Below are 13,827 nucleotides of genomic sequence, written 5' to 3' on the forward strand. Positions count from 1 at the left end.
ACGAAGAGTAGTCCCTGCTCGCCGCGACTAGAGAAAGCCCGTGCGCAGCAACGATGACCCAACGCAGTCAGAAATAAATTAATTAAACAAAACAAAACAAAACAAAAAAAAACCAGGGTGGGAATCAATCGGAGCGACAAGAAAAACGGTGAACCTGAATGCGACCACCTCCTTCCTTCCTCAAGAAACAGCCCAGGGAAACCACAAGCAAAAATGAGGACAAATCCAGAACTGAGCTGGTCTCTTCAACAAGCCAATGGAGAGACGGAAAAAGGGAGAGCGCACCATTCATAGTCAGGAACCAAACACAACCTGCACACATTCTTTGGCTTCTGACTGAACAAATCAATTGTAAAAAGATATCTGGGGAATACTCAAGGCATTCTGAATATGAACAGGGCAGTAATGACATTTTAAGTGACGATTACTTACGATTAATTTACGATTACCTATAGTGGTATTGTGGCTCTATAAGAAGCCTTCCTGGATCTTACAGATGTACGGTGTCAGGGAGCTGCTTTACCACACACCCCACAGATCCTTTTTAAATGTTAATGATTGTTCAATCTAGATGTGAGTTTTAAATCTAGATGGGAATTTATTGCGCTATTCTTCCTAGTCATTAGATCATTCAAGCACACTATGTCTATTTGCAAATATTCATAATAAAAAGTAACTGGCCCAAGCCACGACCCCTTTCAAGAACTAGTTCTAATATTGCTTTGCCAAACTTCCTCACCGCTCCTCCAGAAGAACCCAGAGGACCCGTTCCATCACCCTCCACCCCTCATGTATTGAAAGGAGGAGGTGGAAACAAATTTAAGGCATTAATTAACCACCTATGTGTCTCTTACTAAGAATGCACTGGGTTTGACGGTGTCCCCATTTGAGAGGCACGTGACAGCTGCCAACCCCGTGTTCTTAAGTCTAATTATCTTAACAGAACAAAAACAGAGTCACTGATGTTCCTCCCCTTCAAGCGCCCATCATTCATCCATTCATTCTCAGCACGATGTTACCTCCTGGGTGTCGGGCACGAGGCCTGGCACTGAGCTCGCAGCAACAATCAAGACAGCCCTGGTACCTGCCCTCTGGCACGGCCAGCCTGGAGTGCCTCACCGTGAGGACCGACACTTGGAACACAGCTAAGGCACAAGTGAATGACAAAGCGCCGCAGACAGCACAGGTGTTCCAGGAGTCACAACAGGCTCCAGCGGGAGAGGAGAATTTGGAATGGCCTCAAACCACTCAAAACACGAACAGGGATTCTTTTTTTTTTTCTTTGCGGTACGCGGGCCTCTCACTGTTGTGGCCTCTCCCGTTGTGGAGCACAGGCTCCGGACGTGCAGGCTCAGCGGCCATGGCTCACAGGCCCAGACGTTCCGCGGCATATGGGATCTTCCTGGACCGGGGCACGAACCCGTGTCCCCTGCATCGGCAGGCGGACTCTCAACCACTGCGCCACCAGGGAAGCCCACGAACAGGGATTCTTAGGCTTATGAATGGGCAGGAAATAACAGTAGGGTCTGAGTGAAATATTTCTGTGGACAGACGAACGCCAGCCAGCCTGAGTTGGCAGAAACCTATAAATAGATGCCCTGGGAAGGTGTGGGTACGGAGAGGAAATGCCCTGAGGCCACCTGAGGTCTACATGGACAGGCACGGCTCTGTCCACATTGGGCGCTCAGGCAGCCCACAAGCTCCTGGGACAGCGCCGTCCTGAGTGGTGCCGTGTGCTGTAGTCACAGCACACCCTCCTTGCTTCAGCCTGGCCCACACCCAGCCCAGCAGAGGACAAGGGGACAGTCTCCTGTCCCTCTGGACCAGGGAAGGGAACTCACGAGCCAAGAGCCGGAGAGGGGTCAAGTGCTCACTTGCACCAAGAGGCATCCATGCACTTTCTGGTCCTCTATCCGAAAAACACGGGCACAGTGGCCGGAGGAAAAGGTGTCTCAGTGCAGAGTACCGGTGAGGAAGCTACCCTGCGAGGATGTGTAAGTTCCCTACAGCCGTCGTAACAAACTGCCACCCGCTGGGCGGCTTTACCACCACAGAAACGGATTCGACCACAGTTCTGGAGGCCAGCAATCCAAAAGCAAGAGGGCAGCAGGGCTGCGTTCCCTTCAGACGCTCTGAGGACAATCCTCCCTTGCGTCTTCCGGCTTCTGGCGGTTCCAGTTGTTCTTGGCTTGTGGCTGCATCACTCCAGTCTCCGCCCCCTCTTCCCTGGATGTGTGTCTCCTCTTCTGTGTCTTGTAAGGACCCTTGTCGTTGGATTGGCCCAGCGGGATAATCCAGGATGATCTCATCCGCAAATCCTTATGTTAATTACACCCGCCAAGACTCTTTTTTCCAAATAAGTTCACATCCACAAGTTCTGGGGCTCGGGATGCGGACCTATCTTTTGAGGGGGCCGCCATTCAACCTACTACAGAGAAAAAACTGTAGCACGTCAAGCACCCACCTGGTGCAGGAGACGCAGTGACACTGTAAGTGCGCCACTGCATTGAGCCAGCCAGAACGGGTGGGTGGGTTTTAAAAAAAGAAAAAGCAAGAGCAAACTTACTTCTCTTCGGAAATCAGCAACATCTGCTTTAATTTCACACCCTAAATCAATAATAGGCAATGTTACTTTGTTCTTCACAATAGAATCCTACTAAACCTACAAGCCTTGGTTTCCTTGTCTGCAAAATGGAAAAAATAACAGCATCTACCCCACAGTGGGGATTATGGGAGTGAATGCACGATCTTGCGCAGAGAAGGGCCTGCACTCCATAAATTAGCTTTATCATTATCACTATCGTTATTCTTGTCCTTGAGGACCCTATGTCTCTTCAACTCTCCTTTGACTATCATCTCCCCTTTACTGACACCTCTGCATGCGCCCCTGCTAACCCAGCAGGACGAGGGGCAACCTGACTTCTCGTCTGTTTCTTTGCAACAGGCTAATTACAAAGCCCCTCCAGGATATAAACCTAAAACACTATAGACATTGCAAGCCTGGAAAAATATATTGTTTGCCATTAGACCTTAAAATACATGACAGGTCACGTGAAGTGAGCATACGCTTTACTTAAAGTATGTCTGTTTACTTCTACCCCATCTTGTTTCAGAAGGGACTCAGATCCATTCAAATACATACACTGTTACACTTAAAATAAGTGAAAAAATAGGTAAATGAGGGGAAAAGAACAAAAAGAAATAAGATTTGAGAGATAACTGAAAAAATAAAATGAAGCAAGGAGTAACATTAGTAAAAAAAAAAAAATATGCTGCAATATTTTGTACACTTGTTAGGAGCGGCCACAATCTGGCTCGAAGCTCTGGAGCACGTGATACAAAGGTAAAGGCTGACCTGCTAAATTATTCATCGTGTCCTTAAGATTAAAAACGCAGGGGGGAGGCAGAAGAGGAAAAAGACATTTGCTCCGAAGAACTGCAATTCCTGGTAGTGCGAGAGCAATCTCTCTCGGGCCATCTTAGAGAAAGCATGATGTATTCGTTGCTTTTCTAGATTTTAACTAAATGTTTTCAGGTGGTCTTTACTTTTACATCCCATGTCTTCCTGATTCCGCCCATGAGAGGCAGGATCAACTACACTGAGCGTTCTCAGGTTGATAAAAGTAAGGAAGTATTTATGTATAGATAGGGGGTGTAAATGATGCAATACTGCTTTTTTAGGACAGGGAGGCACACAAACAGGATTTCATGATAAAAATAAAACCATTTTTTAAGACAAAAACAAAAGTTTTCTTTACATAAAGAGATAGTGAAAAGAAAATCAGTATGCTCCATTCCCAGCAGAAAGCCCTACAGGTTCCATGTCCTCTAATCCTCGAAAACCAGAAGGAAGAACGGAATTTAGAGAAGGAAAAAGGTAAGAATTACTGAACAGAAATACAGCAAGAAGCTTCCCATCAACAGTCATCCACGAGACCAGAGCCTTACCTCGGGGTCGAGGCTACAGTCTGAGAGGATGATAAGTCTTCCTTGTACGATAATTTCATATTTTCACGATCCTTTTTGCTTGGTTGTTTTTTGTAAATAATAAGCATAATATTTTGGACACGAAGAACAGTTTCACTTGCGGTGATCCACAGGCACCGGCTTAGTCAGGGTCTCTCTCACACAGATGCACACACCCATGCGCATACAAGCAGACGCGCACACACACGCGCACTTACCTTGTTAAGCCACTTCAGCCCTGGTATCGTGTTTGAGTTGATCTGTTCTTCCAGCCACGGGCGCATGCGCATCCTCTCCACCGGCATGGTGCCCTTCTGCAGAAGAGAAGCAACACATCAGGCATTTCTGCTACCCACTGTCATGTCTGCACCGTGAAGTCTGACACCCCTGCCTGACCCTCTTCTATTTTCCTCTTCCTCAAAACCGCACAGCTTATGGGGGCTGGGGGGCCCTGAGAGCTTATCAGGGGATTTGCCCTAGAGCCCCCCGCCCCTGCTTGAGTGCGGTGCTCATTCCCCAGAGGCCGTCTCGGTGGGGTGGTGGTGCAGGCCACCCCTGCTCTCAGCTGAGAGGGTCCCATGACGCAGAAACTCGGCCAGTCACAGGGCCCGGACGCCTAACGCTGGGCTGTGTTTACGGCAGGTACCTTCAGTGTATCAGGTACTCAGAGGACCAGGGCCTGACAAATATCTTTGGGTATTATCCTTCCAAGAGCCGAGGGTGGACAGAGTAACCAAGTCATTCCTCGAGGGTATCTGGGTAACAGACACGCGTCGAAGCCCCGGCATGGGCACTTGCAAGCGCTTACGGAATCAATTCACGCGGTTCCAAGGCCTTTCACCCACTGGCCACCCCTCCTGATGTCGTCTGTCTCCCTGCAGAGTGCACCAGCCTCTAGCTCTGGCTTCAGCATCGCTTTGACCTGGAAGCATCTCTTTCTTTTTTTAGTACTTTTTTAAAAAGATTAATTAATTAATTAATTAATTTTATTGGCTGCGTTGGGTCTTCCGTTGCTGTGCGCTGGCTTTCTCTAGTTGCAGCGAGCGGGGGCTACTCTTCGTTGCGGTGCGAGGGCTTTTCATTGCAGTGGCTTCTCTTGTTGTGGAGCACAGGCTCTAGGCACGCAGGCTTCAGTGGTTGTGGCACACGGGCTTCATTAGTTGTGGCACGTGGGCTCAAGAGCGCAGGCTCAGTAGTTGTGGCACACGGGCTTAATTGCTCCGCAGCCTGTGGGATCTTCCTGGACCAGGGCTCGAACCCGTGTCCCCTGCATCGGCAGGCGGACTCTCAACCACTGCGCCACCGGGGAAGCCCGAAAGCATCTCTTATTTGGAATGTTCCCTCAAGGGTCTTTCCTCACTGCCATCTGCCTCCTCTGGCCTGGGGTCACCTGTCCTCCACCAGCCCACATAACACTTCTCTCCCCTCCTTCCAGATGCATTTCTAGACAGTCTTTCCCTTGTCCACCTAAATACACCCAGAGCGGGGTCACTAACACAGTGCCGTCTATCACTCATCTTCAGCCTGTTTACACGGAAGTTTAAATTCGATGCAGGATTCAAAAGCTGAGACAATGGCGAGCAAGCATCCCTTCCACAGGACTTCGTGCACAGCGGGACATCATCCTCTTTTCAACCCTGGGCTGCCTCATCTTTCCTTTATTCATTTTCTCCTCCAAAAACGAGCTCTGAATATTCTATTCAGATGACTTCAGGCTGAGATGGTCAAAGTCTCAGTAATCTCCTCGTCCAGCTCACAAAGGCCTTCCCGTCTCCCCTACGTGCAGCTGCTCCGCCACCTGGGGCCCCGCCCTCTGCCTGTAGAGCCTAATTCAATTCTGGAACTAAATCCTAGCCCCTGCCTTTCCCTTGGCCCTCTGCCCCACTTCTGACCTACTCGCTGTCTCAGACGCCGCCTGCCGCTGCCTCTCTGTTCCTCCTTCTTGGCCTTGCCAACCCCCAGCAGTCCTCCAAGACGCAGCCTCCGCCCTCCTCCACCACGAGGCCCCCCCGGACGCTCCAGCGGAAGGAAGCTGTCCCCCTCCAGGCCCCACAATACCAAGGGATCCTGTACTGCTCATTTGAAAATCGAACATTGCGTCAGGGCAGCTATTCCAATGTTGTCTTTCTTCTTATCTAACTCTTATCTTAAATGCAAACTTTTCAGCTGTGCTCAGCCTCTCTTCCTAACCAAAGTGTAAATTCGCTGGGAGTAGGAGCTCTACCTCTTCTAGGTCTTTGGCTAATCCTACTAAGCCTAAATGCGGCCGTCCCCCCACCCCGCCCCCTCCGAGATGTGCAATACAAGGACCAAGCCAGTTCTGAAGATCAGGCAAGGTGCCGTCACCATGGCAGGCTGGCCCCGCCCACTCATCTGGTGGCTTCAGGAGTGACGGGAACTGCAGGGACAGTCCAAAAGGACATGGAACGGCCACAGGGAGCCCCCAACACAGCTGCTCTGAGTGGGTCTCAAGTTGTTCCACTCACTCACTCTTTCACCCACCCACTCAAAGATCATATATCAAGAGTGATGTTCCAGGAGTAGGAAGAAAGAAGACAGTCCCTGCCATCTAGGGACTCCCAGTCTAGCGGGAGACAGGAGAGAAGATAATTCCCACAGCCCACGGAGCATCCTGTGTCCAGGATGATAAGAGGAGTTATGGAGAGTTCTGGGAGCATCAGGAAAAGCTGTCCACATTAGATGCACTGGGTGAGTGTGCACTGTAAGGGCTCTGCCCAGTCAATCCGATCAGATCCTCCTTCTTGAGAAGATCTTAAGACACAGAAAGGGCGCAGCTAAGTCAGGGCAGTAGGAAGAGGAGCTACGTAGTGACACGCGCTTCCGAGGGGACAAGATGACAAGCTCAGCAACACGGAAACATGCCCCTGCTTCCAATCCGTCATTATAATAACATATTCCTCCCCTATTTTTTTTTTTTTTTTTTTGCGGTATGCGGGCCTCTCACTGTTGTGGCCTCTCCCGTTGCAGAGGCGCAGGCTCAGCAGCCATGGCTCACGGGCCCAGCCGCTCCGCGGCATGTGGGATCTTCCCGGACCGGGGCACGAACCCATGTCCCCTGCATCGGCAGGCGAACTCTCAACCACTGCGCCACCAGGGAAGCCCCCTCCCCTATTTTTTTTCACAGACAACCCATTTGGAAAAAACGGTCACCTGAAATAGTTCAAAAAGCTTTCTGATCCGAGTAGGGAAAACTCTATTATCAAGGGCTTCACTTATTTCAGGTTCTATGGTATCGCTGTTTTTAACGGCTAGGACATGCCTGATGATACACAATGAAAGGTAACCCTTTTACCTGGAGGCACGTCCTCTGTCTTACTTGATTTTACAGCCTGCTCCCCCGCCCCCTGCGACAAACACACTGAACAGGTAATGAATTACCAGTGGTCTCGCCACACAACCCAGAATAAAAAGGTTGCCGTTTGACATAGATTTCTCATGACTCTCAAGTATGCATCCTCCGGTGAAAGAAAGGAAAGGTAGAATTCTACACGCAGCCAGCACCAGAAACTCATGCCTACGTGGCATGTGTTTTCTAGCTTCTATCAGTGAAATTCAAGATGATAGACTGGTCTTCCTTCTTTAAGGCCAGTTTCCCATGGGCAGCAACACCTAGGCCAGCGTTGCTTGAACAGAGCTGAAGAAGGCATGGAGCTCGGTAGAGAAGACAAAGAGGTGCTATTTTTGCCAAGAGGACCAAAATACACCAGAAATCGGGACGCTCGTGTTCCAGTCCTGGCTTTGTCATTACCACTGTGTGTCCTCGGGCCAGTCACTCAATCTCTCTGGTGGATACTTTGATCATCTAGAAAAAGGAGAGGTTTCACAAAGATAATTTCTGAGGTTATCTGTGATTCTAGGAATCCGTTGGTAACATGAAGGCTCATAATCTGATTTATCTTTTCTGTAAGCTTCATTTCTTGTACACTGTGCTGTTTTTAAAAGTGAAATGCTTAAATTTATGGTTCTATAAACCTAAAATATGAAGCTTCTACCCTCAAGCCTGACTTTGGAAAATCAGCTATCCTTACATCTTGGAGATTTCGGGCTGGGATCATCTTCAAAACCATGGCATTGGCTACAAATCAATTCAGTACGTGGCAAGTATTCAGAATATTACTGGCACCAGGGCTGCTCCATAAAGGCACGTGAGCTGTTCACTGTGATACACAGGACATAAATCGCATCCTCCATGAAGCTGACCATGCTAACTGTGGTCCTGAGTAGTGTCATTAACAGTGATCTTGAATTCTAACTTAAATAACTGAGGTTCGGGTCTTGGAATAGTAACAGCAATGGCTACTACTACTGAGCACTTCCTATATGCCACGCATGAAAACCAGGGTTTTCTGGGAGCTTCTCACTTCTCTTTTAACCCTAGGAGGTAGGGACTTTATTACCCCCTATTTCAGATGAGGGGATAGGTTGGGGAACTGCCCAAAGGCAACCTGCTGGTCAGTAGGAGAGCCCAGACTCTCGTTCAGGTCTGTCTGCAAATCCCCAGACTCAGAAACCGTAATGCCTGCCTTACTCTCACTTCAGAAAGTATTCAGTTATGATGGTCTTTCAACTGTTCTACTTATGGAGGTATTCCCAAGCCCTCTCTGTTTTGCATACCACTGACGTATCAGTCATCCTAAAATACCACTTAAATCATGTTAGTGTTCTGTATTACAGACTTCTAAACATCTCTGCTAGATTTTAGATAATAAAATCCTTGGCTGACGGGATGCTGCTTCTGGTAACGGCATGGTAGGTAATTCAGACCTAACTCTCCTGGTGAATACCTAAGAAACCTAGACAAAGTGTGTGTGTTTTGTTTCGTTTTGTTTTGTTTAGCAGCATTGGGTCTTTGCTGCTGTGCGTGGGCTTTGTCTAGTTGAGGCGAGCGGTGGCTACTCTTCACTGTGGTGTGCGGCCTTCTCGTCACAGTGGCTTCTCTTGTTGCGGAGCACGGGCTCTAGGCGTGCGGGCCTCAATAGTTGTGGCACATGGGCTCAGTACTTGCGGCTCGTGGGCTCTAGAGCGCAGGCTCAGTAGTTGTGGCACATGGGCTTAGCTGCTCCGCGGCATGTGGGATCTTCCCGGACCAGGGATCGAACTCGTGTCCCCTGCATTGGCAGACGAATGCTTAACCACTGCGCCACCAGGGAAGTCCCACAAAGCTTGTTTTTAAAAATATGTTGAGAAACATCAGAGAACTAAGATGGTAGTAAAGAATTAGAAGGGCAAGATCTGGGAGAAGAAAGAAACCCAGGATGGTAAGCCTGATGTTTGGGGCATCTGCCGAATCCAGAAGAGGAGGCTTTAGGGCATCAAAGCTGAGCAGAGCTGTTGACACATTCGTGACTAGGGGGATAAGACCTGAAGCTAAAGAAAAGGGAGTCCTGGAAACCTCCCTCTTTCCAAACATGCAAGCTTTGTAAGGGATAAAACTAAATGGAAATAGACTAACCTCAAAGACTGAAGCCCAGCTTTGATTAAGCTCAATCCTTGACCCAATTAAAATGATCTGGAACTACCAGAAGTTAAGTTAAATCATATCTTGGGGAAAGATGACATTATCCTAAGACTCATATTCTCTCTGCTGTTTTTCAGATACAATGGCCAGCATTCAATCAATACAGCTAGGAATACAAGGCTAAAAGACAAGAAAATAGAAAACCAAGGGAAGTAATGAACAATAGAAATGGACCAATAGGGATACATACACAGATTTTATACAGATATAATGAATATACACATACCAAATGTTTCCAGACGTAATCTTTAAAACAGCTATGCATAATACATTCAAGGAAATAAAAGGCAAGATGGGAGATTTTTTCAGAGAACTGGAGACTATAAAACAATAGAAATTCTACAACTAAAGTATAAATAATTAAAATTAAGAACTCGATGGATGGGTTCACCAATAGATTAGACATCACCAGGGGAAAAAATAGTGAACCAGAAGAGAGGTCACAATGAAACAGACAGAATGAAGCACTGAGACAAAAAAGTGGAACATGTAAAAACAGACCTAAAATCCATAAAAGACTGTATTTTAGACCTAAAAAGGTCTAAACATGGGTAGTTGGAAGTTCCACAAAGATAAGAGAAAGAATGAAGCAGGAGCAAAATTTGAAGAGACAGTGATCAATGACCACCTAACCACAGGTTTAATACTCACTACAGACCCCAAACTGGCAACTATAAATAAAACCACACCTGGGCATACTGTAGCACACTTGATGAAAACCAAAAGTATAGAGAAAAATCTTAAAAACAGCCAGAGGAAAAACAGGCTCATGACCTTCAGAAACCAAAAAACACAAAACCCAGAAGGCTTACAGTGACTCCTCAACAGAAACAATGGAGAACAGAAGACAATGGAAAGATGCCTTTAAAGCACCCAAAGAAAATAATTGCTATTTTAAAATGTTACATACAGTGTGAAAATTTCCTTCGGGAACGAAAAGGAAATAAAGGCATCTTCACTCAGAGGAAAACGTAGAGAATTTCTACCGGAAGCCCCGCAGCGCATCAGTTCCCGGTTAACAGCGTCACAGGAGATAAGCCGCAACCGGGCAACAGGGAAAGCAAAGGGATGGGAGCTGAGTTGCTAAGCACAGGGCCTAACTTTGAGGCTGTGTCACAGAAGCCAATCACAGCAGTGCTCAGTGTCATCCCTTCTGCAGCTGCATCATTTGTTTTAAACATGCCTGTGCAGGCTCCTGTCACCTAATAGTTCTCCCCACATAGCCATGCGCCACCCCTCGTATCAACCTACATCAATGTTACCCTCCCAGCAAAAGCCAGCTCAAGTCTATTTTCATCCATTAAACCTTCTCTCACAACTCTAAGCACTGGACCCTATCCTCCTGTGGATGTGCTGTCTGCAGTATCCAGTCATCCAGTGTACCGACAAATATTTATTAAATACACGTTATTACAAGGAACTGTGCTAAGTGCTGTGGAGGATTCAAAGACGTGTAAGACAGGATCGCTACCCTCAAGGAATTAATAAATTACCTGGGGGCATGAGACATAAATTATATAAAGCTAACTGATAATACTATAATTATAATAATAAAAGACTGCAATAGAGATCCGAAGGCAGTATATGATTAATTGCCAACTAGGTGAACTCGTTCATAAATCATTATTAGATGGGTTCGTAAGCGAAAGCTTTATGGTAAAGGAAGAGCTTATAAGGTAGGGAGGGATCACTTCGGCAGAGAAAAGGCTGCAGGTCAAGTTAGGCAAGGTAAAGGCTGGTACTAATGGCCAAAGCAGAACTGAGGAAGATGTCTCTGCTGATGTGGGCAGAGCAACTGATGCATGTACCAACATGGGGGAAGCTTCATACGAGCCAGCCAGCGTGTGAGAAGCACAGACTGGATAGTGTACAAATATCATCACTAACCCTCACAGCAGCCCTACTCAGTTAAATATTATTATCCCCATTCTAGAGATGAGAACAAGGATAGCCTGAAAAGGTAACTTTAAAAATAGAAAAAAGTGTCCAAGTCACACAAGCCCCCAGATGGGGAACCAAGATTTGAGCCCAGGTCTTTCTGGAGGGTCTCCAATGCCCAGCTAGATACTCAGCTTGTTTACAGGGGCTACTAAAAGCTCTGAATGGCCTCGTTTCATCATGAACCAAGCAGCACTCTATGCAGGAACACGTGGAGGCAAGGAAGCCAGTAGCCAGAGCTCTGTCCAGGATGGTGGCTATGGGAACACGCAGGAAAAGAAAAACGCACGCACAAGTGGCAATACATTTGTAGGAATATAATAGCAATTTTTAGTGGTGATTTTTCCTGAATATGCAGTAATCCTTCCCAAAATATAAGTTCCTCTTACATAACATCCCACACTGACTTTTGTGTACCTTTTTGAAAAAATAAGAATTTCAGTTTAAAATTATGTGAATTGAGAGGAAGCTGTAGTTGAAAACTGAATATCACCACCACCACCATTCTCATCATCATTCTCTTTAACCCCGTCACATTGGCTCAGGCCCTTATTAAGAATGGGATACCAATGCTTTTCATGCATTATTTCATTCCATCTTCAAACAATCTATACGAGGTACAGTATCTTATCTCCATCTCTACAGATGAGGAAATGAAGCTACTTCCCAAGATGCAGAGCTGTCAAGTGGTAAAAGCTAAGATTCAAACCCAGATCTTCCTGACTGGAAGAATATGCCTGAAACCTCTAAAACAGTTTTTATTCCAAACATCCAGTAGCAACCCATTAGAGGGTCAGGAAATCAGTTTATTGGATTAAGATCTGAATTACAGGATGAAGATAAGCACTTTAATGTATGAGACTACAGAACAGAAACTATGAGAGTTCCCCAAATAACAGTAAGCATTGTTTCATTAAACTTTTGTTTCAACTTTATATTATTATATTGGTACTGTGGCCAAAAAAGTATAAAAAGCATCGTACTGTGCTAGACTGGTTCCCAGCTGTGTGTACAGATGTGTGTGAGCATGTGGATGGTGGGGGAGGCAGAGGTCATGGTGGAAAGTAGAAAACGGAAGAGAAGGAAATAGCAGAGAAGAAGTGGCAAACCCTTACAGCGGTAACTGACTCCCAGGAGACAAGTGAAATGTACGAGCGAAGTTCAACAGCATGTGCTTGGCATGAAAATACCATGTTCAGAGCTAAGATGAAAGGACTCTGCATTATGGAGGGGGCCTGAGACTTACCCATTTGGCTATACTTAATACTTCTCTGCCTACAATATTCAAATCACGCTACATACTCTGGTGGGACCGTAGGGCCAAGTCAACAATTAGCAGTCAGGAAATCAGAAAGACATTCAGCATTTGGATGGAGCGCTCGACGCAGAAAAAAGCTTGCCTCTCGGCATAATATTATCCACACCAATGCAAAACCAATTTTAAAGTTTTGTTAAACTTCAGGAGAGTTAGTAGGTAATGGAAATCAATTGTATGCTATCCATTGTATCACGGATGTAATTTCATGCACTTACTGTTTTACTTTATTGAACGTTAAAAAGACACGTCATAGATTCATTTAAGTATTGTAGTCTCTAGCCCCGTGTTTCTCAGGTTTTAAGCAATTCAACCATGAATTCCCTTATTATATGGATTTTTCAGGAACCCAACCTTGAATGATGTGGCAGGATTGCTATAAATAGCTCAATATATCATAACCCAGTATTGCTCAGTATATCATAAGCATACTTTGCTATATTTTCTTTTCACCTATACCAGCATCCCAAAACTGCCTGTGCAGCATTATTACCTGGGGAATCAAAAAAAAAAAAAGGTTCCCTGGCCCCATCCTAGAACTACTGAATAAGAATCTCCAGGGTTTAAGAATCAGTTATTTTTTATTATCCTAGGATAACTGTTATGCAGCTAAGTGTAGGTATCACTGCCATTTAGTACCATTAGCCAATGGCCTTCCAGGTCTCGTATGTTTCATGAATATCTCCAGTTGAGTCATGGGAAAACAGGGAGGCCGATGGGGAATAGATTTCACCATGAATGGAATATAAATGCATATGAAATTAAAAGTCTAAATACTTCTAAATACCACAGAAACAGTTTCCCATACTGAGAATCACCCAGACTATAGTTTTTGCATATTTGCCATTCTACCCACAATTTTCTTATTAGGCGTGTTTTCTATACCCTTTTAGAAGACATTACCATAGCTCCTTTACAAAAATTTCCCTGCCTCTGACCACAGTCTACCCTGGTACCTGAAACAGTACGATTTAGCCTCTGAATCACAACCATAAGCTGACAGAGAAATTGACTTATGGCCTCCACACGTGTGCTAGAAAGACACCAAAATATCTCTGGCTTTCAGTAC

General features: G+C 46.1%; 1 protein-coding gene across 6 annotated transcripts in view; it reads right to left on the reverse strand.

Annotated features, from left to right (window-relative positions):
- IRF2 (interferon regulatory factor 2) overlaps positions 1–13,827 on the reverse strand; it is a 133,752-nt gene that overhangs the window by 36,054 nt on the left and 83,871 nt on the right. For all 6 annotated transcript variants that reach the window (XM_060291343.1, XM_060291344.1, XM_060291345.2 and 3 more), the window contains one exon: positions 4,185–4,280. In XM_060291343.1, the coding sequence (XP_060147326.1) occupies positions 4,185–4,271 (87 nt within the window). In that variant the 5' untranslated portion in view covers positions 4,272–4,280. The remainder of the gene's footprint in view (positions 1–4,184; positions 4,281–13,827) is intronic.

This window comes from Globicephala melas, chromosome 21, assembly GCF_963455315.2.
Source record: "Globicephala melas chromosome 21, mGloMel1.2, whole genome shotgun sequence".
NCBI classification, from domain to species: Eukaryota; Metazoa; Chordata; class Mammalia; order Artiodactyla; family Delphinidae; genus Globicephala; species Globicephala melas.